At 41.8% G+C, this 26,919-nt stretch overlaps 1 protein-coding gene across 2 annotated transcripts; it reads left to right on the top strand.

Moving 5' to 3' along the window:
* Window positions 1-9,903: 9,903 nt before the first annotated feature.
* On the top strand, window positions 9,904-13,170 carry LOC148000753 (uncharacterized). Of its 2 annotated transcripts, XM_087587027.1 has the most exons (4): window positions 9,904-10,056; window positions 10,807-10,966; window positions 12,337-12,468; window positions 12,913-13,170. In XM_087587027.1, the coding sequence occupies exons 1-4, from the start codon at window positions 9,966-9,968 to the stop codon at window positions 13,112-13,114; spliced, it is 585 nt and encodes a 194-aa protein (XP_087443153.1). In that variant the 5' UTR covers window positions 9,904-9,965; the 3' UTR covers window positions 13,115-13,170. The 2 variants fall into 2 exon arrangements, with proteins under 2 accessions (XP_087443153.1, XP_087443154.1); XM_087587028.1 differs by lacking the exon at window positions 12,337-12,468 and having other exon boundaries at window positions 9,926-10,056; window positions 12,913-13,140.
* The last annotated feature ends 13,749 nt before the right edge of the window (window positions 13,171-26,919 follow it).

Below are 26,919 nucleotides of genomic sequence, written 5' to 3'. Positions count from 1 at the left end.
TGCAAAATTGCAGAGCACTCCTACCAAGAATATCTGTATAAAAACTTGTTTGCAAAACACTGTCCTAAATAATTTCCTCCATTCACACTTTGACATTTTGTTTTGATGTCTTGCTATGACACTTAAGTATCATGGAACTGTAGGTCTCTTCTCTGGTCTCCAGTGAGAAGGACACATTCCTAATAATGATGTATCTGTAGATGACTAAAAAAGAAAAAAGAAGATCAGGATTAAAGTTCTGGGTTAAAGGTGTGACTTCCTACCTCAAACATCCAGACTAGAAGTAAGTTTGAATTTACATTAAATGGAAATCCCTCACAGATTTCCCCTCTACTTTTGTGGTTTGGTTAATCTCAGATGAAGACAATTCAACAACCAAGAATAACCTTTAGAATCATATTCTCCTCCGCACTAAAATACTTGAACAAATGGCACACTAAAAGATCAAAAGGAAGGAATGGTTAGAATCAAAAGCTACATCTGGGTCAGCTCTAACTCTCTTAGTCAAGGTGACTTTGGATACGCCCCTTAATGCCCATGGATTGCTCACATAGGACTCTGTAGAGTGTTGTTTCTACTTCCTCACTTTAAGCTCTAGGCAGACCAAGCTATCAAACCTGCCCAGGTCTCTTTGGATTGCACATAAAAGACACATACATTAAGATACTTTTGATGAGATGGCTCAGTGGCCAGGTTCTTCTAAGCCTCCTCCAAATAAGATGCCCTCCTTTTTACTCCCAGCTCAACACCTCTAAGTCTGCCCTCAGCGCAGTTGCTCAGTTGCCTTTAGTCATAGCTCAGAGCCCAAATCTGCTCTCAACTTATTGTGTTATAGCCTCCTGCCTGCTACGCCAAGCCCAGTCTGGGAGGCCACCAATGGCCACTCAACCCTAGATCTCAAATGGCTGGTAGCTCTTACTCCCTCTGAAGTATTAAATCCCTTCTCCTCTCCTGTGTCTCCTAGCCTGCCTGGAGGAAAACTAGAAGACATGCCTATGCCACCCAGCTGGTTGGCCAACAGCATCTTTATTGAACTATCAAGAATCAGTGTTCACAGGAAGATTCCTGATCTAAGCATCAAAACCACACCCTACAGGACTCAACGCCTGTCTCTGGTTTAAAGTGGGAGATAGAGTAGTTAGAATTGGATAATTGAAATTCAAATAATAATGATACATATGTTACTAATTATGCCTTGATAAAAGGCTGCTAGAGAGTGGAAATGGGTAACATTTAAGGCAAAAGGGAAAAAGCCCTAATGCAGCAAACACAGTGGACCTGCCAGAAATGCTGGGGGCTTTCTGCACATCTGAATTTGGACTTGAACTTCTTCAGACAACTTCTTGATCACTCCATGCATCCTGAGAAGAATAGAACAAATAGAAAAACAAAACAAAACAAAATAAAATAAAATAAAAAAAAATCACCAAAATGGAAAAAAAGCAAAAGCAAAAGCAAAAAACAAAACAAAACAAAAAACAAAAAACTTAAAACAGGAGGACTGAGGGAAGATTGCTTGAGGTCTTCATTGTTAACTACAACTACAAGCTACCAATGGCTTTCAATGCAAAAATTATTTATTATTTTACTTGAAGCTTCTGTCTGGGTCAAAGAAACAGGGTTTGGAGGCAGCACCACCAGGAAACTGGAACAAATAATACTATTGAGCTCACCACTGATTATTACCGTGGTGACTGAGGGCACAGCAGAGAATACTGGTGTGAGACAATGGGTCTTTTGGTGTTCTAGATGCTTGCAATATCTATGACTCTGAAATGAGTTAGAGCCATCCTGAAATCATGACTAAATGGACTCTTCCATTTCTTTGGAGCACAAGATCTGTCATCCAATTGACTGACTATGATTAGTACTTGGGACCTACCCTCTGTAGTAAGGCTAAGACTTCTGATGGAAAATCCTTCACCAAAACAGTGACTGGGCCATGGTGGTGTCAGCCAACAACCATGCCCTGCGTCCAACCTGCAGCCTCCAGAAGAGGTTTGAAGAGGTCAAAGTTACCAACATTTTATTTGTGGCTTTGACTTGTCACTTTTTATTTTAAATAAAGTTCGATTTCTGTCATAATTCCTTCTAATTTCTTCCTCACATGAAACTTCACTTTTGACCTCAAATTCTATTCATGAAGTGTTACTTTTATCTGGAGCAGGCTAAGGTTTGTATTTTCCTTTTATACCTTGCTGTGATGGCTAATTGTAGTTGTCTAAATGATGCATTCTGGAGCAATTGACGCCATCAGAATGGCTGGCAGGCTGTGTCTTTGGCATTTTCTTGATGGCAGTTGATGTATGGGGAATTAGCCCACTGTGGGTGGTACCAGCCCTAGTAAGGGGAGGAGAGGTCATAGAGAAAGGTAGGTGAGCAGATGAGTAAGCAGAGTTCCTCTCTGTTGTCAAACTGCTGCCTTTTGTTCTTATCTTGTATTCCACTGATGATGAACTATAACTTATGGGGTGAATAAAACCTTCACTTTCCCACATTGGCATTTTTATGTTTTACTATAACAATAGGAAACTAACTTGAACATTCAGAATTTTCTTGAGATCTGCTCTGATAGTCCCTCCTCCTGCAGGTATGGAACCTCAGTTTTTAAATCAATAAACACAGTTCCTGGACACTCTAAACTGTTGAAATATTCGCTCTGCCAACCACATGACACTGCTTAGGTAACTATTAAATTTTTTCTCATGACATTTTTTCCTCCTGACTGTTTTGTTCTCTTTAAAGCTATCTCTCTAAACATGTTAGCTCTTTGTACTTTAAAAGTTGTCCTTTGTCCCATAGTAGAATATTTATAGTCAAATTCATGAGTTTTATAAAGGGGGTGATTTATTGTAGTAAAATTTTCTAATCACTATTATATTAATTTTATTAATTCACCAAAAACTGACCTTATTATATTATCTACTTATCCATAAAGATATAAAAGCTTTGATTTATTCAAGTCTTTAATGTCTTTCAGAACATCAGCTGGAAAGTTCTTAGATGTATTCAGGATGGATCGTGGGTACTTCATATGTCTTCTTACTAATAGTATGCTTTATAAGTGTGCTTATCCAGGGTGTTTTGTTATATATTTTAAGACTATTTTGAGTAGAATATTTCCCTGATTTCTTTCCCATGGTTTGTTTTTGGTAAACAGGAAAGGTAATGAGTTTTGTGTGTTAATTTTGCATTCTACTACTTTTATGAATGTATTTTCAGCTTTAAGAAACTTAAGTTTTTAGAGACATGTTGTCTCTATTTAGGATCACCTCAAACTAATTCATATTTGTCTTTGCATTTCAAGTATTTTACTCCACATTATTTAATTTTATATTTTCAGATTATTATAAGGGGAATTTTTCCCAGATTTTTCTCATGGTATGATTTGGATTGGCATAAAGGAAGGCTAAGAAATTTTGTGTGTTCACATTGTATTGTGCTTTTATGAATGTATTTATCAGTGTTAAGAGACAGTGATACATTTTTAGAGTTTTTAAAATAGAATCAGGCCATCTGCAAATGAGAAGATTTTGACTTCTTCATTTTTCATTTGGGTTACCCAAGTTCAGCACCCACCACTGATGCTTATTGTTATTTATCCCACTTTTCCTCTGGGTTTCTCTCTTGTCTCTTTTCATTGTTGCTACTCCCCCCGCCCCTTGTCCATCCTTCCCTGCCTCTACCTAGGTCCCTCCATCCCTCTGCCTCCCATGATTATGTTGTCCCCCCTTCTAAGTGGGTTTCAAGCATCCACAATTTGGCCTTCTGACATGTTACCCTTCATGTGATCAATGAATTGTATAGTGGGTCTTCTGAACTTTTGGGCTAACATCCATTTGTCACTAAATACATCCCATGTTATGTCCTTTTCGTTGTCTGTTACTTCACTATTTTCCAGTTCCATCCCTTTGCCTACAAAGTTCTTGGTGTATTCATCTTTGATACCCGAGTACTGTTCCTCTGTTTGAATAGAGCGCACTTCGTATACTCATTCCTCAGTTGAGTTGAGGTCTATCGCGGTTGTTCCCAGCATTTGACTAATATGAGTAAGGCTGCTATGATCATATTCATCCACACGTCCTTGTCATATGTGGATCAGGTTTGAGTATATGCGCTGAAGTGAGTGGTAAAGCTGGGTCTTCAGGTAAAGCTATTTGCATTGTTCCCATTATCCTCCACATTGATATCCTGAGTGGCTATACAGCTAGTAATCGCCCCAGCAATGGAGGAGCGTTCCACTTTCTCTACATCCCAGCCCACTCTGCTGCTGCCTCAGTTTTCTATCTTTGCCATTCTGATTGGTGTAATGAAGAATCTCAGGTTCGTTTTGATTTGCCTTTTTCTGATAAGTAAGGATGTTCAATATTTCTTGATCTGTTTCTCAGGCATTGAGATACCGCAGTTGAGAATTCTTGGTTTAGCTCTCTGTCCCAGTTTAAAAGTCGGGTTATTTGTTAGTCTGGGAGTTTACCTTTTTTAGTACTTTTTTTATTTTGAATTTTGGCACTCTCTCAGATGTAGGGTTGGTAAAACTCTTCTCCGAATCTGTAGCTTGCTGTTTTGTCCTATTGGCAGTGTCCTTTGCTTTAAAGAAAGTTTTCAGATTGTTGAGATTTCATACATTTACTGTTGATCTTAGAGCCTGACCCTTTGGTATTCTGTTCTGACAACTTTCTCCTGTGCAAATGTGTTCTAGGAACTTGGCGACACTTTCCCTTCTATTAGCTTCTGCATGTTTGGTTTTATGTGGATTTCCTTGATTCACTTGGACCTGAACTTTGTAGAAAGAGATAGAAATGGATCCATTGGCACTCAACTACATGCAGACCACCAGTTAGGGTAGCATCATTTCTTAAAATGCCTTCTGTTATGTTCAAAACCCTCAGTCATCAGGGAAACGCAAATCAAAACAACCCTGAGATTCCACCTCAGACCAGTCAGAATAGCTAAGATAAAAAACTCAGGTGTCAGCAGATGCTGGCGAGAATGCGGAGAAAGAGGAACACTCCTCCACTGTTGGTAGGATTGCAAACTGGACAACCTCTCTGGAAATCAGTCTGGAGTTTCCTCAAATATTGAACATTGCACTGCCTGAGCACCCAGCTATACCTCTCCTGGGCATATACCCAAAAGATGCTCCAACATACAACAAAGACACATGCTCCACTATGTTCATAACAGCCACATTCATAACAGCCAAAAGCTGGGAAAAACCCAGATGCCCTTCAACAGAGGAATGGATACAGAAAATGGGGTACATCTACACAGTGAATACTACTCAGCTATTAAGAACAATGACTTCATGGAAATCTTACAGCAATGGAAGGAACCAGATAATTATCATCCTGAGTGAGGAAACCCAATCACAAGAAAACCCACATGGTATGCACTCACTGATAAGTGGACTTTAGCCCAAGATCTCAGATTACCCAAGATGCAATCCACAGACCACATGAAGCTCAAGAAGGATGACCAAAGTGTGGAAGCTTCAGTCCCTCTCAGAAGGGGGAACAAAAATACTCACAGGAGGAAGTGTGGAGATGAAGTCTGGAGCAGAGACTGAGGAAAGGCTACCCAGGGACTGCCCTAACTAGGGATCCAGTCTATATACATCCACCAACCCAGACAATATTGGTGATACCAAGAAGTGCAAGCTGACAGGAGCCTGATATAGCTGTCTTCTGAAAGGCACTGCCAGAGCATGACAAATACAGAGGCGGATGTTTGGAGTCAACCATTGAACTGAGAACAATGGAGGAGGCAGAGAAAGGATTGAAGGAGCTGAAGGGGTTTGCAACCCCATAACAACAATAATACCAACCAACTAAGCTCCAAGAGACTAAACCACCATTCAAATGGTACACATGGACAGACCCAGGGCTCGAGCAGCATGTGTAGAAAAGGATTGGCTTGTTGGGCATCAATGAGAGAAGAAGCCCTTGGTCCTGCGAGGCTCTATGCCCCAGTGTAGGAGAATGTCAGGGCAGGGTGGCAGGAAGGGTTGGGTGGGTGGGAGAACACCCTCAGAGAAACAGGGTGAGGGGGATGGGGTAGGGGGATATGGGTGTGAAACAGAGAAAGGCTATAACATTTGAATGTAACTAAAAACAAATAAAGAATAAAAAAATTTAAAAAGGCATAACAAATGCAAAAGATTGGGTTGCCATTCCATAGTCGTGATGTGTTTCTTCTGTGAGAGCATACTGGTTGTCACTTCTCTATGACTGTATTCTTATTTGAAAGTAAATAATGGGATCATCTGTGGAGTGGTTAGTAAGAATAAAAGCATTGCCTAACATGAATAGGTCCCTCCAGAGCATGTGCTTAATATTCTAGGTATAGAGCAATTAGCTGTGGAGGGGGGATTAAAAACAAAAACCAAACAAAAAACAAGAACATCAACGATTAACATAAATTTTGAATCCTGGGATTAATGCGTGTGCTGACTTTGATCAGCTTTGTGGATGCTTCTAATAAACACACACGTCCTATCACAGTTCTAGCATTCGCCAGCAGAGAGAGCAGTGAGGTAGTGTGTGCTTCTTCTTTTCCAAGACACCCCATGGCCTCAGGCCTGCATCCAGTGAGCTGGAACTAAGAGCAGCCTGGTTGAAACTCCTGCTGCCATGGCAGATTCGCAGGAACATTTTCCTTTGCCCACAAAGAGCCTGTGTGGAGGAGGCCTCTTGGCGGCTCCTCAAGGACTCTGCATGTCCTATTCTTCAGGGAGAAGCCCAGATAGGTCTTTGAGAAAGGTCAGTGAGTTGTTGGGGAAGTCTCTGATTGTGTGGCCGAGGGCCTGGAATGGCTGAGAGAATGGCTGCTTCCCTGAGGGCAAAGGATAGACCTCCTAGGGCTCTGACCTCCTACTTTATATTTTCACCTGATGGCTTATTATTCATATTTTCTTAATGGGATACGACTATGGTCTTGGTGAGCATCTTGTCTCTCTGATTCTCATTCAGTTCTTTGTTGTCACAGACTTTTTGAGCTTACTCCAGCCCCTGGGACTTATTCATACCTCCAAATTTCTCTGACTTTTGGGATTTCTAATATTTGTGGCAAACTGAGTGACAAAAGCAATGAATAGCCTGGTGTTCAGTGCATATGGATCTGTGGGTGTATAGATACCATAAGCCTCTAGGATACACTCTAGGAAAGCAGCAGTGTGCTCTTAGGTCCCCTGTGTGACCTCACTTAACTTTGCCAATTTGTGGGCTTCTATTCTGCTTCTCTCAGAAATGGAAACTCCTGGAATAGATGTATAGTGTCCCATTACCTTTGTCATTCTTAGGATATTAGTGGGAGTAAGTTTGATTGAAATATACTCTCAAGAACATTATCCAAATCAGTGCTTCTTGTGTGCTGTCTATATGAAGTATCAAGTTCACAGACAAATCTGCATGAACTTCCCAAAGCCAGCAAATTGGAGCATGAAGAAAGCCCAAGGCATCCATTACCAGCATCCTCAGCACCTGCCCCAGGACAGGGTAAATTGGCTTTGGTGGAAGAAGGGATCTACTGTGATAGCTGGCCCTCATACACCCAGAGAAGAATATACTAGGAGAGTTGGGGAAGGATTGTGGGAGAGAGTAACCGGGTGTCAGGGGGCAGTGAGCAGCATGCAATGTGAATAAGTAAAATATGTATAAATAAAAAATAAAATAAAGTTCTTTAACAAAATGGGACACAGTGTAATGTTGTAGTAACTCTACTATGTTTACACTAGCTAACACTTTAACAACTAGAGTGACTAGACATGATAAAGTAGGATGCCTCTGTCACTTACAAATACTATTTACACAGCAAAGATAAATGCACGACTTGCAGCCCAAAGATCGATTGTTTCCAGCACATCTATGTGACTCTCCTTCCCTTTATCAGGACTCTGGAGGCCTCTGTTCATCCAGGTCTCACAGATCATCCAAAAGGCAGTCCCTTACCAGCTCTGGTCAAGTGCCCTTGTGCTCTTGGCAGACCTCTGCCTCAGGCTGCAGAGGCACTGAAGGGCAGCCTTTTCCATGCGTGGGAAGCCATTATTTCAGCCTTTCCAGACTCTCTGCTACTCAACTGGAGACTTCTGCAGAGGCCTGTCAATCTCAAAACCAGAAGCTTGGGTAATCCAAAACCCTAGGATGCCATCCTGCACTCATGATGTGTTGATTACCTGAGACCATACACGTTAACTCTCTTCTTCATTCCTGTTTTCCTTCTTTGAAAGTAAATAATGTGATCATGTGTGGTGTGGGTGGTATGAGCAAAATCTTTACCATGAAGAATAGGGCCATGAAGAGTGTGGACTTAACATTCTAGGTACAGAGCAAATAGAGGGAATTACCAAAGAAAACAACAGGAATTCTAACAACAATTGCAAAAAAAAGAAGAGAAAAAAGAAAAAAAACTTTATGGGTGCTGGGATTAAAGGCATGTATCAACTCTGACCAGCATTGTAGGTATTTCCAATAAAATATTAAAAAACAAAAAAACCCGATTATTCTTTTAGCAAGTGCAGCAGAGAAGACTGTGAGAGATCATGTGCTGCTACCACCATGCTATGATTCTGTAGCAACAACTTCCTTGGTGATAGGAGCCTGTATGCAGCAGGCCCCTTGGTGGGCCTGTCATCTCAAAAAAAGATGCTTCAGTCATCCAAAAGATTGGACTCCAGTATACTTCAGGCCAGGAAAGAAGCCAGCCACCAAGAGTGAAAGAACAAAGGAAAAATTACATTGGAAAAATATGTGCCTTATTTGGAAGAAATGACCCTAAACTTCTGAAGCATCCATCATCTCCACACCTCTGTTTTGAGCTTTGTATAGCGATGTTGTCCAACTCCAGGTGGGAGTCAGAGGCAAAGCCCTTCCCAGAGAAGACAGACGTGTTTTTGACTCTTACGTCTGTGAGGTTAGGAGGCGTCATAGCACAGATGAGCTAACCTAGGAGAAGAACACAGAAGCCACAGATGACAATGCCAAATGGACTTTCCCCTGAACTTATGGACCCACTAAAATTGAGGTTTAACCTGACCTCAGGCCCTTCGACTCCCTGCCCATCCTGCTGATTCTTATGTTTGCTAGGAGTAAAGTATCAAGGGGCAACCCCCAATATCCTCATGCCTGGACTTGGAAATTAAGGAAGACAGATATTGGAGAAGTGATGGCTGTCGGGCTACAATGTAGGAACACGCACTCCAGGTTGACCTTTACTCACTGATGACCAATTTAATTGTCTGACTATATTTGAGAAAGGGATGATGTCCTACTTAATATGTAAAAGAAGGTATAGAAATTTATGATTTTATATTTGCCCTGTAGTTGATCCCCTATATTCCAAAGAGAAGGGAGTTTTTATTGCAAAAAGTAGGATTATTAACATTGACTTTGTGAAATACATGGACGTGTATGTGGAAATAGTACTGGCTATCAAGGAATGCACAATAAGCTAATATTATTCAGGTTTTATAAAATTAAAATTATAGGAGAAATATATTGGCCTCTAGGAAACAGGAAAACTTTGGGAATTGGACTGTATGTATGTGCATCGTCTCAGGTGTAGATTTATTATTGATAGAAATCGTCCTCATTTGTGGTCCCTAGAGATTTAGATACTAACAAAAATCTCTTCTCCAATTCAGGGTTGTAATCAACTCTCCCCATCAAGAGCATTGATGACATCCGATGAAGCAGAGAGAAATATCTAACTCTGGAGGAGAAGTTGCCAAAGGATATTCCCTGGGTCACAGGAGAGGCTGCAGAAAAGGGCCCCATAGAAATTGGTTGCTTTTGGGAGAGCTGGGTAGCAGGTAGGCCATAGAACTTCCCAGTGACATCATCAGTAATGTCTTCCTTGGACAATCTCTTGTATCTAAGAGAGCACTAGAATCTTCTGTGATGTCACCAGTGTTGTGGTGACACCAACTGCCTGTGGGATTCCCTCAGTGCCTTTTGGGTTCACAAACAGGCATGTTTCACCAGCTGCTCAAGCTCGTTCAGAAGGAGAGGGGAGACCAAGGAGAGACCAGACCGAGGCAGAAGAAAGCTGGCCTCCTGTCTTGTAAGTACAGAAGAATGAAATCATTCTGGGGAAGGCACAGTGAGTACTGGGTAGAGTCGGGGAACTTCCTCCAGGAGGTAGGTTTGAGCTGTGCCTTTCAGGAGTCGGCCTTACAAGCAGGAGCCTTGGAATTTGTCAATTGCAGACCAAGAGTCAAGAGTCCTGATGAGTAATTTGACAGAGAGCCAGGAATTGGCAGGCCTGCAGCTTCTTTTCTATGAGCTTTTTAATTTCTACTGCCAAGGAGTGCCAGGAGGAAGCCCTATGAGGATAACAATGTGCCCATTCATGGTTGGGTGCTGAAGCACTTCATCCTCTAGATTCCTGTAGGTTACTAAGTCTGTGGTGACAACAACAAGGAAGGATGAACCCCCTAGTCATGAATTGAGGTCGCAGACACTTTAAGCTTGAACACACGATTAGGGTTTGATGGTGCTGTGAACTCCAGGATTTACCTGCTCCACGTCTGATATCTGCTGACAATGTCCCAAATGTTTATGTCTGAGGTAGATTCTATCTTTCAGTATGAGGGATCATGTAATAGTGAGTGAGGCTTATGTATGGCAAAGGAGGTTGGGAAGAGGGAAATAGCTTAAGAGTCCACATTAGAGATAGCTTTTCTTCTCTTTCAGGGATTCAACAAGTCTCCAGCCTTTCCTCTTCCTCAACCTCATTTTTGAGACTCAGAATGGTCTTTTCTGCCCATGGGCTATCCAATATGTACATTCACTTGTGTTTATCTATCTACAGGGTTTATTCGGAAGGCATCATCAGAAAATTTCATCAGTAACCATGAAAAGCGTATAAAGAAATTGGAGGAAGTAAAATCTGAAATCCAGAAGTGTAAAATCGAGCGGGATGAACTTTCTCAAATCCCGGACCTTTATGTCAATGATGGTTTGAACTACAGGTAGTCATTATGCCCTGTAACCTACTGACTGTCTTGTGCTCTCTCTGCTAAGCCAAGATTTCCTCACATCCAGAAAGTGTTTCACCTCTCATCCTGGACTTTAAGGAGCCTTGGCAGGTGCTGGCCTGTGAGAGAAGCTAGGTGCTGTGTGTTTAGGGTCAACCTCTCTTGTACTTGACCCTGAGCTCCTTGGAGTTGGATTGGTCTTTTTCAACAGCTGGAAGGACCTGGTCACACTTGCTGCATCTAAGTGTGTGAATGAAATGCCTGAATGTCATCACTCTTACTCTGATTTAGGTCGTTATACACTGATTCTATGGCACCTCCACGATAAAGTTGGCATTCTAATTATGTTTGTATATGGGTTGGTATGTATGGATGGATGTGAAAGTATTTGTGTGTGTTTTGCTCAGGATCAGGGAGTCTGGGACCTTTGATTGGGTCTGAGGATTTGTTTGATGAACAGTTTGCAGATCATGATAGTGATGAGTCCATGGAGGCCGTCATTGATCAACAGAGCACTTTGCTCCTTCTGTTTACCTTGCTGGCACATAGGGCTCTCCTGAGGGGAGGAGGTGTTATGAATCCTCTTCCCTGTAAAAAGTAGTTATGGCCTCTGGGAGTCATGTAACAAGGATTGAGAATCCCTGCTTTCAAAACAAGAGAAATGTCATCACATCTTTCTGTTGGACCCAAGGCTATGGCACAGACTGGAGGAAACATCTTATACTTCTTACACAACTGTTCAATTCCTTCATGCTGACCTGGCCAGATCTTGAAGGTCGGCTCCCTCCATTTGGTCCCCTAGCTCTGCCGTCCAATGCGCAGGATAATTAGTTTAACCAGCACCAATAGGAAGGAGCAAGTTTGTGTTATATAAATGGGCTTAGGTAGTCCAGAGAACACTCTGATTTCACTTATTTTATTTATTTATTTATTTATTTATTTATTTTCCTGCTTTGAAATTTATTTTCTTTTTTTAATTATCCAAGGATGGTTTACTGTGACCTAGAAAAGGTCACTGTGGGAATAAATTCTTGGCACTTGTTATTCCCAAACATGCAGCTCTCAGACTTTACCCCCTCCTATACAGAGGGTCTTTATAGGACCGCATCTCACCAGCCTTTTAAGGATTACTTATTTCAGAACAAATGTGTGCTGATTTGCAGAGATATATTTTCTATGGAAGAGTGATGGTTTGAGTCTCACTGTTGTGTTTTTGCTTTGGTCTTTGAGTTTTCCACTTTCTTCCCTAGCCCCCATTCCTTGAATTTGAATTTTTTATTGGCTACTTTTTATTTACTCTTCATCTAATTGTGAAATCATGAGTTCAGACAGTTATTTGTTCCTTGGGTCATGTTCTAACACAGGCTGAGTGTTGAATTGCCAATGCTTAAATCCCAACATGGGATGAGAACAATGGATATGCATAAGATGACCAACTGGATAAGTGATGCCATGGAGGAGTACAAGGAGCTCACACAAGAGAACAAATCCTACCTGTGAGTCACTGACAGAAAGGAGACCCCAGCACTAGGCAGGGAATACTTCTGTCCAGCTATGACTTTGAAAAAAAATCTGTGATCCCTGAGAAACACATGGGAAGATTGTATAGCTGCTGGGTCTTCTATCAGCCCTCAGAGGGGATTGGCCCTCTACCTGCCAATGACTTTAGAATACCATGAACACATAAGCACCCATATGCATCATTTCCTCTTCTTTGATGTATATATACCCTCTTAGTGTCAGGATTTTCTGAAGTACTTTGATTCCCGTGGAATGCGGACTCGGGATTTGACCTGCCTCTAATTGGTGCTAACATGTAAACTGTGGCTCTCGTCTGGAGATGCCTGGGGACGAGGTCCCTTGAAGGGATGATTGTACTTGCAGGAGTGGCAGGCAAACAGAAACTGCCTGGGATTTACCATTATTTGTTTTTGATTCAGCATCAGAAACTTCCACCTCCTGAATGAATGCAATGAATTGAAGAAGAATGTAAGGATTTTGATGAATGAGAACAGAAAACTGCTGGTGGAGCAGACTGAACTGCAAGCATCCTGTGAGGAGGGAAAGAGGTTCTGTGAGGAGGCCAGCAAGACCATGTACACCACAGATATTGAATCCTTGTGTCCTGTTACTTTTGAGTAAATCGAATGTATCCTTGTGAATCAAACAGTGATCTCGAACTTGTCACTCTTAAGAACCTTCTTTATTGAAGTGTGATGTAACCATCTGAAATCCCACAGCTCTCAGGCAGAGATGGATCTCTGCATTCTCACAGGGATTGGGCATCATAATTACTTCCCAGTCAGACTGAGATACAAAGACAATTGTACTTTCAGTGTAGATTGTGTGTCCAACTCTGAATACCAACTTCATAATGAAAAAAAAATCAATGCAGTATCCTTATCAAATATTTAGCTACCGCTAAAATATAGTCTTTTGTGGATGAGAGTGTTGAACATAATAATGGAATATTCATCAGCTTTTCTGTAGTATCTGCCAGGAAATAAAACAATATTATAGGGAGTATAGAAGCACTCATGAAACAGAATTGCTTGCTTTTGGCTTCCTTCAAACATGATATCAATTGTAACTGCACAGAAGAGATAATTAATTGCAAGACCTTTCAGGGGATAGGGTTTTTATGGTTGGTTGTTTTCTTGTTCTTGATTAGGATGATGACTTTTGTTCTTGACAATGTTCTATGTTCCATTTGGGATTTCAACTCAAGCAGACCACAGAGTTTACAATTCAGTTTCTAGATTTCTTTAAAAGCTGGACAAAATATCCAGGCAAAGGTGCCCCATGAGTTTTCTCCTTTGGTTTTCCCTCCTTTGGGTGCTTTTGTTTTTGTTTGTTGTTGTCGTTGATTTATTTTACATTTATGAGTGTTTTGCCTTCTGTAGGTCTGTGCGTGCTATTCCCCAAAGGCCAGAAGAGGTCATTGGGTTTCACCTGGAAATTAAGTGACAGAGGATTGTTAGGTGCCCTGCAGGTCTTTTGAGAAACAAATTCTCAAATGATGAGCCATCTCTCCAGCCCCTACCGTGGATGTTTGTCCTTCATCGTGTTCCTAATTTGTGGCAATGGATCATACCTGAACAAAGTGTTTCTTGAGGTATGTAGGGACACATTTATGGGGTCTGCATGCTAATTATCTAGACTTCCAGGCATCTATGTGAAGTTTTTAGTTAGGGTTTCACTGCCGAGAACAGATACCATGACTAAGACAAATGTTACAAAGGACAGCATTTAATTGGAGCTGGCTTAAAGGTTCAGATCTTCAGTTCTTTATCATCAAGGTGGGAGCCTGGCAGCATCTAAGCAGATATGGTGCCGTAGGAGCGGAGAGTTCTACATCTTCATCTGATGTTTGCTAGCAGAATACTCAGTTTCAGGCAGCTAGGATGAGGGTCTTAAAGCCCAGACCCACAGCGAAACACCTGACCCAACAAGGAAATACCTACTCCAAAGAGACGTACCATAAAATAGTACCACTCCCTGGGCCAAGCATATACAAACCTGCACATTCCACTCTGAGGCTTCCAGAGGCTTCTTCAAACATATGAGACTATGGGGGCCACATAGTGGTATTTCTGAGACTTCCTTTTTCAATTCAATTTATCTGATTCTCATAACCTTGGTCTCAGGCAGATTCTTCAGACAAGTGCAAAAGGTAGCCACATTCTTTACCATAAAACCTCCCCAAAGAGTCTCTAGGCAAATATTGAAATTCTTCACAGAAGGCTTGGGACAGATTCACACAATTTAAACCACTTTCAGTAACAAAGTCTTCCATATTTGTTCTAGGATAGCCCATTAAGCCCTATTTAAAGCATTTCCACAGCTTTCCAGATCCAAAGTCCCCATGAAAGAGTCAGAGTTGGGGCCAATCTGAGGCCAGTGGGAAAATTCCACCACAAACCTCTGAGCACAGAAGGACCCCTCCCTTCCAGGAGGAGTAGAGCTAGTGTAGTTCCTGCAACAGCTGCAAACCAGACTGTTGAAAAAGCCTCCTGTGACTCCCCATCCGACTCCCTCAGAAAGTCCCAGAACAGCCCACTGAGTGCAAGTCAATTTGGAGGTTGCCTCTCCACACTGATAGTACCCTATCTAGTTACCTTTGTCCAAACTCTGCCCCAATTGTTTGAATTGTACCTTAATTGCAAGTATATAACTCCCTGGTAGACTCTGCTCATGGACTTCTCTCTCTGAAATGGGATGACCCTGATATTTTGGAATGACTAAACTCTTGTTTTTGCATAGATTTCCTCCTCTGTGTGTCACATTTCAGGAGGTTCAGGTAGTGGTTCAATTCGCACCTCATGTTTTGTGTATTGGCCAGTAAACTCCCCTCTTGTGGGGGACCCACAGGAGAGTGGTGAATCGGGGAAGTGACAGCTTGAGCGATGTACCACAGTTGTCTATGTTGCCTCTATCTAGCTTCCATGTGTTCTGCTTTTGGTTAGATTCATATGTGCAAGCTTAAGGAGGGCTCGGACAGCCTCAGTAACAGGACTTTGATCTGGCCAGTGGCTGGAGCAGATAGCCTGAGTTATCCTGTCCGTGGCATGGACAGGCTGGTCTGTGTACTTCAGCTGTGAAAGAGGGCGCTTTGTGTTAGTTGTTCTTTTGTTTTCTGTGTTCTTGGACTTGGACATGTTTTGACATGGGACAGGTTGTTAGGACTAAAGACCACTTAATATAACTCAGACTGGCCTGCTTTTGATGTTAAATGGCCACAGGACCCCCCCAAGGTGACAGCAGTAGAGGATATAGTGTTTCAGAAGTTTTCCCTCCTCCTCCCTGCTAACACTTCTTTGTCAAGGGGAACAAAATCTGAGTCCAGCCTAGCGGTTAGCTCCATCCGTGTTGACAGTGTTAGCTTTGGGGCTGGAGAGATGGCTCGGTGGTTAAGAACACTGACTGCTCTTCCAGATGTCCTGAGTTCAATTCTCAGCAGTCATTTGTTGAGTTTCTTTTTCCCTCAGGACCAGCTCCAGGTTTTACATTTCTCACCGGTTTATCCCCTCTTCCCCTCTCCTTCTGCCTAGGGCAGACACAGTGCAGTCTGGCATCCAGGGTCCATGACAGGAGAGGCCCCAAGTGGTCATATGTATCCATTAACAGAGTTTGCAACTGACTCCTGCTCACATCTTTTGTTCAGTAAATGAATATCCTTCTTGCCAAGAGAAATGCATGCTCCCTGTCCGAGTAAATGTGGTCTCTGAGTTTTTAAGATGAAAAAGATTTATTTTATATAAAGAAAGGGGATGCCTCTGGTAGGCTCATGTTGAGGCATCTCTTCCCCTGAGGGACCAGCCACCGGATGGCATAATGTAGAGTAAACTGTATTCAGGACATGACACCAACTCCCCCGAAAAGTTCTTACAGGTTCTCTTCACCACAGACATAGGCCAAGAAACTGGCCCTTGGGCCCACAGGGAACCCACCCAGGTTGGTTGTTTAATGGGTGTAAGGGTTAGGGATCTCCTCCAGATTTGCCACCAGGCTCTGTAAGCAGGTTTAAACAATAATTGGCCAGTGTTTAGATATGATATTAAATAAGAGAAAACAGAGAACTCTAGTACAGGGCTTTCTTCAATTAGTTAGTGCCAAATATTAGATAAAAGTTACAGATACAAGCTAATAAAAGTTGCAAAGATTATAGAAGAGTGCAGATTAGACAAGAAGAATGAATTAGAGCCCCTCTAGCCAACAAAGCCATGGATCCAGGGGAAAAGACTACCATAGAAATGGCCAATGGCTTATTTATCATAGAAACTGGACTCAGCGACAGCTGGATTGCCTGCTTATTATTGTTGCCACAGCACTGTTGGATAAAGATGCGGATAAGTTAACTTTGGGACTCATCACACACACACACACACACACACACACACACACACACACACACACACAAAATCCTGATTGCTGTTCAGTAATGCCTACATGTTTCATTATCAAACTTTATTAATCTATCTTGGCTAACATATTTTCTAGCTACCTGTTTCCCCGAACCATGCAATTCTGCTGCCCAACTCTGATTTTGACTGTCCACTCCATCAAAGTGATTCTCCTCTGTCAGAGACAGAAGAGATCTGGTTTATTAACAAAAGCAGCTTTACCCATGAGGGTCAGAGGAGAGCAGGGGCAGTGGTGACACTGGAAATGGAGGTAGTCTGGACTCAGTCTGTTCCTCCAGACACTTCAATTCAAAGGGCCAAGCTAATAACATTAACACAAGCCCTCATCATGGGAAAAGAAACCAATGGCTAGAGATAACACATGAGCTAACAAGGCCGCTAAGGACATAGTCTTGAAGAAAACAGCATCTCTAGATTGGATACTGTTCTACCTGAATCACCTAGATCAACTGATACATGCAGAAAAAGAAGTTAACTGGGACGGTGATGATCGAGTGAACGTAAGCTAATATTATCCATCTCTTTAACAAGAACTCTTCTCAGAAAGATCCACAGAGTCACTCACTTGGGAGTAAAACGAATGACAAACTTTAAAGCTTATCAGCTGAGCAACACTCCCAGTCACCCCAAATATCCAAACTCCTGACTGAGAGGTAAGAGCTTGGAGGCCTCTACTGGGGAAATTGACTTTATAGAGATTAAGGAAGAAAGACATGGCTCAAAATACCTGCTGCTTTTTGTGGACATTTCCTCCTGGATAGACGGATAGAGATACTAGAAGAGATTTTCCCAGGTTTGGAGCACCTAAGGTAATAGGACCAGATAAGGGCCTGCCTTCATATTTCAGAAATGTCAGGGACTAACTAAGATCTTGGGGACTAATTGGAAGCTTCATTATGCATATCATCCCCAGAGTTACGGGCAGGTAGAAAGGATACATAGAACTCTAAATTAGACCTTAACTAAATCAGCCTTAGAGACTGCTGGGACTGGATGACGCTCCTTCCCTTTGCCCTATACTAGATGTATATGGCATTCTATCCCCCATTGTATCCAGCCTACAGTTGGCAGCGATTGCAGAACTGAACAATGATAATTTAATATTTAAGGTCAGCGCTACCCAATAGGCTCATGACTATGTTTGCCCTAAATTGTGTGCCCTCCACGCCCTGGCAGTCCCCTACATTGGGGAAATGATCCTTCAGAGGGCCGTGAAGTTAGGGTTTTACTGCTGAGAACATATAGCAAACCAAAGTAAGTCTTATGAAGGACAACATTTAATTGGGGCTGGCTTACAGGTTCAGATGTTTAGTCCATTATCATTAAGGTGGGGGCGTGTCACCCTCTAAGCAGGTGTGGCACAGCAGGAGTTGTGAGTTCTACATCTTCATCAGAAGGCTGCTAGCAGAATACTAACACTCAGGCCTTTCTCTGACCCCAGATATCTTAATCAAGCAACTGGCTTTTGAAAATGCTAATACAGTAGAGAAACACTGTCTCAAAAACCAACCTACCAACCAAACCAACAAAGACAAATTAAAAACAGCAGCAACGGGGTTGGGGATTTAGCTCAGTGGTAGAGCACTTGCCTAACAAGCGTAAGGCCCTGGATTTGGTCCTCAGCTCTGAAAAAAAAAAAGACAAAATAAAAACAGGAGCAGCAGCAACAATAACAACAACAAACGAAAGAAAGAAAACACCAATGCATACTCTTATGTGACCTTGCCTCCAAGTTATTTCTGAATTTTAAATTAAAATGCCTATAGTCAAAAGCTGTGCAGAATTAAGCCAGGTGTTCCCTGGTGTTCCCAGCTTGGGGGTGGGAGGAGACCATGACAGACAGGGGTAGAAAGAAGAACGTAAATAGAGGAGAAGCCACCATGAGGTAAGAATCTTTAAATAATGGCCGTGTGAGTGGACTAATTGGAGTTTAAGGCATCCCAGACAAAACCATGGCAAATTATATAACGGAATTATTGGAAAAATATGCATAATAGTATAGAGGATAGCTATCTGCCCAGTTCTTGTGCTGATTAAGGATTATCACAGATATAAAGCTAGTGTGAATCTTTTATCCAGAAACTAACTGGGCAAAGGATGGGCAGAAATCCATGGTTGGGATCAAATACTTTCTACACACAAAAGCAGATTCTGCACCTAGAATTACAATCTTCCCAAGCCCAGATAACTACAGACCAGCATAGAAACACAACCAGTAACAGCCAGGGCATTCAAATCTCTATTAGAGCCCATCAACACTATGACAGAAGGCCCTGAATATGTCAATATGACTGAAGAACAAGAATAAAAAAAGACTGCAAAACAGCATTTGCACATATGGGAGAGGCCTTTAAAGAGAAAGTAAAGAAATGTGTGAAAACAATAACTGTGGAAGGAAATGAATAAAGAAATCCTAAACAGAGAGATGTGGATGAGTAAAATGTAGGAACTCAAATAGTCTCTCAGAGGCAGACCTTAATAACAGACTCCAACAGATGGAATAGAGAACCTCAGGCATTGAAGAGATGATAGAAGGAATGGATACGTAGATAGAGGAAATCTTAAATCCAAAGGGAGGAAAAGAGTGGAGGGGGAAAGGAATAAAGGAAAAGCAAAGGAAGAAAGGAAGGAAGGAAGTCAATCCTGGAAGAAAACATCCAAGAAATAGACAGGATTTTTCTGCAAAATAACAAATATAATAATGATAAAGACAATAAAGTATATATTAAGGATGACAATAAACTTGGGTCAAAGGCAAATAAAACAGAAAACAAAAACAAAAACCAACCAACAAACAAACAAACAAAAATTCTCAACAAAATCATAGAAGAAAATGTGCTTAACTTAAACAAGAGACTCATCAAAATAAAAGGAGCACACAGTATGAAATATACTGGAGTCGAAAGGAAATTCCCCTGGGCATATATTTCCTAAGACAGTAAACATGGAGAACAAATAAGTATAATAAAAGCTGCAAGGGAAAAAGTACTGGTAACATACGAAGTCAGTCCTCCTATGAGAATCACACATTACTTCTCGCTACAGACTCCAAAAGCCAGAAGAGCCTGGATAGATGCACCGAAGTTTAAGAGACCAGACCAATAAAGTTGGATTTTAGTTGACCCAAGGGCCTCTTTTCTTTTATCACATACAATATTATTAGATACTTCCTAAAATTGCCTTCAGAGCTTCTTTGAGGAAGCCTGAGGAGCTTAAGACCTCTGATAAAGTATTTTGTACAAAAGGACCTGCTTCCTTTTTCCTTATTTCTACTACAGCAGGATGGAGGCAAAGTTTTTTGCAAACTACTTTTAATAAGTAGCCCACATCATAGTTAATGGAAGAGAAAAGTTATTAGGATATGGGGAAGAGGACCTGTTCAGCAATAGTTCTTCAGGAACGAGCTTGTTTTTCTTTGGCAGCAGTTCAGGACAACAGCAAGCAGCAAACCTGACTCAGGAGGGGATTTCACAGGGGAGGAAAGCAGGAGTGTGGTGGAAACATTGTGGCAGCGGCTGTGCAGACTCAGGAGCTCCCTGCTCAAGCTGCAACAGAGCACAGCAGCTTAGCCAGTTAGCTGGAGACCCGGCTCTCCCACTGCCCGCCTTACCTGGAATCCGCACAGAATACAAGAGGACAAACAACTGTGCCCAAGCCGAGCAGGCAGCGCAAAAGCGCCTGTGAAGGACCCGCAGGCACCATCTCAGTCAGCTTCATCAGAGCAGAGAGTGTAAAGTCTTTTCCTCCTTCAAGCATGGCACTCCAGCCCATTTTCTTTCATTCCCTGCCTTTATTTTGATGGCTTCTACTTCCCTTCATAAGTTTGTCATTTAGTTTCTTTTCTCTCTTTTTTGTTTCTTTGTTACTTTCTTTGTATCAACTAATATAAAGGACCAGCAATTTGATATTTCTAACCTAATATTTGTTGTGGTTTATGCCGTACATATTTGCAATTAAAATTCTTTTTTCTTGCATTTGCCACACTTTAATCGGACTCATTAGCTTAGCTCAATTTCGGTTCTTGGGTTTTCTGAGGTGAGTGAATGTTGGGGTGACCTCATTCCCAACTCCTGATCCTTGTGCCTCTAAAGTCAAATGCTTATGAATTTTCAAAGTTTTCTTTGCCAGTGGATATGTGTGTGTCTGTGCACATATGTGCCACAATATTCAGTCCATGTTTGTACCATGGGTCCCAGGTATTGAACTCAGATAATCATACTAGTGTGCAAGTTCTTTTACCTGCTAAGGACCTTGCTGCTATTGCACAAGTGTGTGTGTGTGTGTGTGTGTGTGTGTGTCTAATTTTCATATATGTATACACCATATATTGCACCTATCTCTGCCTCTCAATACCATTGTCCTTCCTTTCCTCACCTCTTCTATCATTTCTTTTTATCCCTCTGGACAGTTTCTCGTTGTTCACATCAATTTAAAATGTAAGAACACACACATGCCGTTTGAAACCAAGTTAAAATGAAAAAATAAAAATATGCAGTCTTTTTGATCAGTACTCCTTAGCAATAGCTTTTCTTTGATTTTTTTATACAATTGATATATAATAATTAATGGGCAATCAGCTTGCAAATTTTCCTTAATGATTATATCGTTGGAATTTTCATAAATGTTGTTATACTATTAAAAGTATACTATACTTTTAATTCCTACTAGTGACGGGCCTTAAATTATCCCCTTCCTCCATTCTGACCACAGCAGTATGCTGTCTATAAGGGTGATCACCACTTAATAAATAAAAGGGAAACAGAAGAGTGGTCTTGTTCTGACCCCTTCTACCCAAATAGGGTTACATGTTTGTCCTGAAGAAATGAGGATATGTTTTGCTAGGTATGGGGTGCCACCTTGTGGAAGTGAGAATTTAGTGCACCTGAGCGATGTCTTCTCTCACAATTGCCTTGGCTGGAGGAGACCTGAATCATCCCAGTCACAAGCACTCCTCTCTCGAAAGAAAACCAACCTCAGCTTTAAAGGAAACGGACACTTAATTTCCAGTGAGATTCGTGCACATCCCTCACTCTGGCATAAGTCCAAAAGACTTTCAGAAAAATGAAAGGACACTCAGCGCCATTAGAAAATTCATGCCAGAGTCTTCTGTCTAGTCCAATGGAACAATGCCTCGAAATATCCAGATACAAGTTGTTAATCTATACGCCATGCCATGAATCATCTAAGGTGATAGTATATTTCATAACGCCCTAGTAGGCACTTAATTGCTTTTTTGTGGATTTTTTTGTGATTTTTCATGGTGGTGGTCCACTGTTAGTTCAAGAGTTCAAGCAGGAGGGCAGAGGCAGGGAGGAGAACATCCTTGTTTACATAGATAGTTCCATGCTAAATACAAACAAAAAGATCTTGGATTACAAATACAAAACCCCAAATGAACATGTCATTGCAGATGTGTGTCCCTTCTGAGCGCACAGGTTAAAATCAAACTTTATCATGCCAAGAGAACATTCATAAGAAAATTGGTGGAGACACCAGGCAGATTAGAATAGAAGTAATGGTGCCAGAGAGGTGGTTCCACAGTTAATACTGGCTACTCTTCCAGAGGTCGGAGTTCAATTCCCAGCAACCACATAGTGGCTCACAACCATCTACAGTGAGATCTGGCGCCCTCTTCTGGTCTGTAAGCATGCATGCAGGCAGAATGCTCTATACATCATAAATCTTAAACAAACTAAAATAAAAATAAATAGGTTTGGAAAGCTATGTGTATTATATATAAAAAGTGCAATTACATCTACTGCTATCCTGCATAGATATACAGGGGCCTGCAGCATCCTTCTATTTCTGATAGTTCACCCACCACTTCAATATCTGAGACCAGTGTCACTTATGAAATACTTCATTTAAGTTATAAATGTACCATTGTCATTCAAGCCTGGAAATATTAACTCTTTGAATGAATGTACAGAGAATTTTAGTCAGTATGTTGCCACAGGATCTGTCAGGGGTTGGAGAGATGCTTCACGGATTAAGAGTACCAATTGTTCTCCCAGAGATCCTGAGTTCAAATCCCAACAACCACATGGGTACTTACAGAACTCTGCAATGTGATCTGATACACTCTTCTGGTGTGTTTGAAGATAACTACAATGTACTCACAAGTAGATATTATATAGTAAAAAAAAGGAAAAATAGGACTTCTCAGTTTAATCTGGCAGACCTAAATGTCATGGACTTACTGGATGGAGCAGGGTGGGCTTGATCCTGTAGGAATGTACCCAAGCACTGAAATTGGCACTTTGAGTCACTATGCCCAGTTGTGAAGAGTCCTTTCATGGTTGTGGTGAGCAACTTTGCTTATCCTTTCCCATCAGCCAATTCTTTCTATATAAATGAGATCATTTCTGTAGTGTCTGGTTTCAGGTGAATTCTGATTGGCTCTGTGATTCTGACATTTTTGTGGCTCCAGTTGACTAAAGAGGAAGCCATCCATGGTTTTCTAGGTCTCTGAGTGTTTTACCTCTTTTAAAAATATTAATCAATCATGTTTATTTAAAGTATTAACATCAGAAATTTTTAATGGGAATTATTTTAAAAAATCATTAAACAACCAAATCGATTTTCCTATTCTAGCCATATAAGCCAGCTGGACTTTGTAAGGAAAATGATCTAAAGCATCAGTGTCAAGGACTACAGAAAACTGCCACCCACAGGTAAACTGCCACAGTAAAGTGACTACAGCATGGTTCTGTCATTCATACCAGACAACCCAGAATAAATACCTTATAAAAAGAATTAAAATCTATCCAAACCACTTAAAATACTTAAATGCAGAAACCTTAATTTTCCTTCAGTTGGGCCAGAAACCACCACAGTCGCTATGGTCAGTGTTCCAGGGAGAACGAGTGGAAAGTTTAAGCTTAGGCCAACCAACATAGCCCTCGACTTTTCAAAGAAATCGTTTACTCAGGTATACTGTAAATAAGGACTGTGGCAACACAGGAAACAAAGGCAGTTGGCAAGTGAAACTTCTAGAAGCTCATGAAACTGCAGATGGAAAAGGAGAGACAGGTAGTGCCAGGTTCTCTGCAGTCGTTCGGTCGTGCAGGGTGTCAAACAATCACTGCTTCCCACACCAGGATGTTAGCCCACAGGAGGGGCTGGCGGGACCTGTCCACTGTGAGGACTGGAGGGCTTTCCAGGAAGGCTGAAGCCTCTCAGGTTAGGAGGCCTCAGTAGAAAGAGGAGCACAGCGATCACCATCCAGGCCATCAAGATCACAGTGATGCTGATGCCACTGTCACCGGAGGGCCCTGGCAATTCCCGAAGGCATTCTGTGTTGGTACAATAGGCCCGGGACTGCCGGAGACGATTGATGAGTCTTCTCATCGTGCGTTCATGAGAGCAAATACATTCACAGGGATCAAATCCTCCTTCAGTCATGGTTGGTTACCAGCTTGATTTTACTCAACTCTTTAAAGCCACCCAAACAAGTGGTGGGTGGGGAGGGAGGTGGCCTGGAGTATTCTGGATGCAACTGTCGCTACTGCTGCTGCTGGCCGCCACCCTCCTCCCCTCCATATTAGATAGGCCATGTCACTCTTAGCCACTAGACCCGGATCTGTGTTTTGCCTTTTGTATGGGTGGGTGGATCACGAGGTTGTCAAGTGTGGGCAGAATCTGGGAGACAGCTTTGCCTATCGAGGTTGGTGTTAGTCTTTGTATGGTTACCAGGAACCAATTCCAGATCCTCTGGAAGAACAATAAGTGATTTCAACTGCTGTGATATCTTCCCTGCCCCTTCCTCTATACTTTGATCTTTCTTTTTTTTTTTCTTTTTTTTTTTGTCTTTTCCGGAGCTGGGGACCCAAATCCAGGGCCTTGCGGTTTCTAGGCAAGCGTCTACAACTAAGCTAAATCCCCAACCCCTTACTTTGATCTTTCTGTAGTCTCTCTGACTCCATCTGCCATAACGAAGACTTCATCTCATAAAACACTGTGGACAATAGCTACTGTGAAAAATACCATAAGTTGACAGAGCCTCCATTTTCACATAAATATATAAACACATAAATACCTAAAGAAACACAGAGACACACATAAACACACGCACAGAACACACAAAGACACACAGAGACACACACAGCCCAAGTCATCATATTCTTTAGTAATTCTGTCCAGAGCCAAGTGGTTATAGGGATAGAAGAAAGTACAATTCCCAGCAATTTCAACTGAATATCATGTAATGCATATTTATGAAATGCATACTTCACAGTATTTTAGGATTCGAGTACATTATACTATCTATCCTTTATTTTCAAAAGTATCGAAAGTTATGAAGAGAATTCCAGCCTAGTATCAGACTTGTGTCCATCAGAATCAGAACAGTTTGCTGTTTGAAACTTTCTTTTATTACAACTGTTTCCTAATGTCACATAGGAAAACCGGCTTCAGCCAGAAATGCCTTTAGCTACCACATGCATCTGAATCTCACCCTGGGAAAACCATGAGAATCCATGAGAGAATGTGTGTGGCTCTTTGATGTCCAGCTTTCCTGTAGGTCTCTTCTGGCTTGCACGAACACCACTCCTTGATTCCTCCCTCTAAATGGCCGTGCAACCTTCTTGCCTTGCTCTGCTGCTGGTCACTGACAACTTGAGGAAGGTAAAAATTGCCTAGTGTGTTAGTGAAGCAGGCCTTTGAATGTCGCTCTGAGGGGTTTTGGGGAGAGAATCGACGTAAAGCTCACTCTGAATGGTGGTAACACCATAACTCTCAGGCCAGGTGCCTGCACTGAATGGCACAGAGAGGAAGCTAAGAGCTAGAATTTCCCTATTTCTGCTCCCTGCTCCACCCACATAGTAAGAGTCTCATTCACATCCTGCCAGCCAGTCCACTTCTACCAACTGCACCTCTCACGGCTACACTCACCCCTTCTAGGATGGAGTCTGTGCTTCCCGACTCTGAGCCAATGGAACCCTCCTTTCTTCAAATGCTTCTGTGACAGAATGGGAAACACGACCAGTGCAGTCACTGCTTCCTTCTGCCTTTTGCAGTCTCCTCCCGCCTGGTTCCCTCACAGCCTTCGCAGTCCAATGTGTCTATAAGAAAACAGGGTAAAGATGTCACCTTAATTCTCCTTTGACTTGTCTCTGGGAAGAGCCTTTTGCTACATCAGCCCAGATAGAAGAGTGAAAGAGGAAAAAGAGAAGAGAAGACAGTAGATGGCCTAGGCAAGGGATAACTGAAGTTCTCCTTGTAACACAAGCTACTTCCCAAGATATTACCACTAATCCAGTTTCTGTGTCAATAGACCCCCAAAACCTAACCACCTATCATTAGAGCACATTTGCTGACAAAATTTTGTTGCAGTTAAATTTCTATTATATGTCTTTCAAAACACATCTAAAAGTGGAGTGGGCTTTTCCAGCTAGATTCATGACCTCCTCTCTCCCACACAGCACCCATACTCAAATCACCTGTGACATCTTGTTTCCTAAACACAGGTATGGCTGTCACTTTTACTTTTCTCCATGGGATAGTTTAGGTAGAGTGACCTGACCACACCTGCCCATCAATGATTGGCCTTCTAGCTTTAATGACTTCGGAAAATTTATGTTTGTTGATAATGGAAATCCTCCCACAGTATAAAGTCATTTGCTCCTGCTCTCAAACAGAGGAAAAGAAAGAGAGAGAAGGTCTGCCTGCTAGGCATAGTCAAGGTAGGTCAAGGCCTGTTGGCAGATTTTTCAGCCTGCTGAGGTATGGAACCTTAAGAGAAGGTGTACTTGAGGCTTAAATTTCTATTGACCTTGGTGGTTAAAAACGGAGTAGTTTGGGGGATGGGAACGAATGCATTGTTTATTTTAACAATTTGTTTCTGTCAGCTTGTGGTTATGCTTCCCACAGTGCTATAGTAAAATAGGGCTTTGAGAAATGTGCTTGTTGTTTCCTTGTACCCACCAGCAGCCCTTTCATAGCTGTCTCTTTCCTCTTCTTTTGGCCTTTCCTCATCTGCCCCTCAGAGAACCTTTCCACTTCCTACCAGTCAGTCCACCAAAG

This window comes from Rattus norvegicus, chromosome 15 (assembly GCF_021556685.1).
Source record: "Rattus norvegicus strain SHRSP/BbbUtx chromosome 15, alternate assembly SHRSP_T2T, whole genome shotgun sequence".
NCBI lineage: Eukaryota > Metazoa > Chordata > Mammalia > Rodentia > Muridae > Rattus > Rattus norvegicus.
Note: the sequence above shows the minus strand (reverse complement) of the source record. Positions and strands in the feature narration are given on the sequence as shown.

Coding starts and splice junctions, on each gene's coding strand:
- LOC148000753 (XM_087587027.1), top strand. CDS start 9,966: ATGTTTCACCAGCTGCTCAAGCTCGTTCAGAAGGAGAGGGGAGACCAA. Junction 10,057..10,806: donor GAAAGCTGGCCTCCTGTCTT/GTAAGTACAGAA, acceptor ATCTATCTACAG/GGTTTATTCGGAAGGCATCA. Junction 12,469..12,912: donor CAAGAGAACAAATCCTACCT/GTGAGTCACTGA, acceptor TTTTTGATTCAG/CATCAGAAACTTCCACCTCC.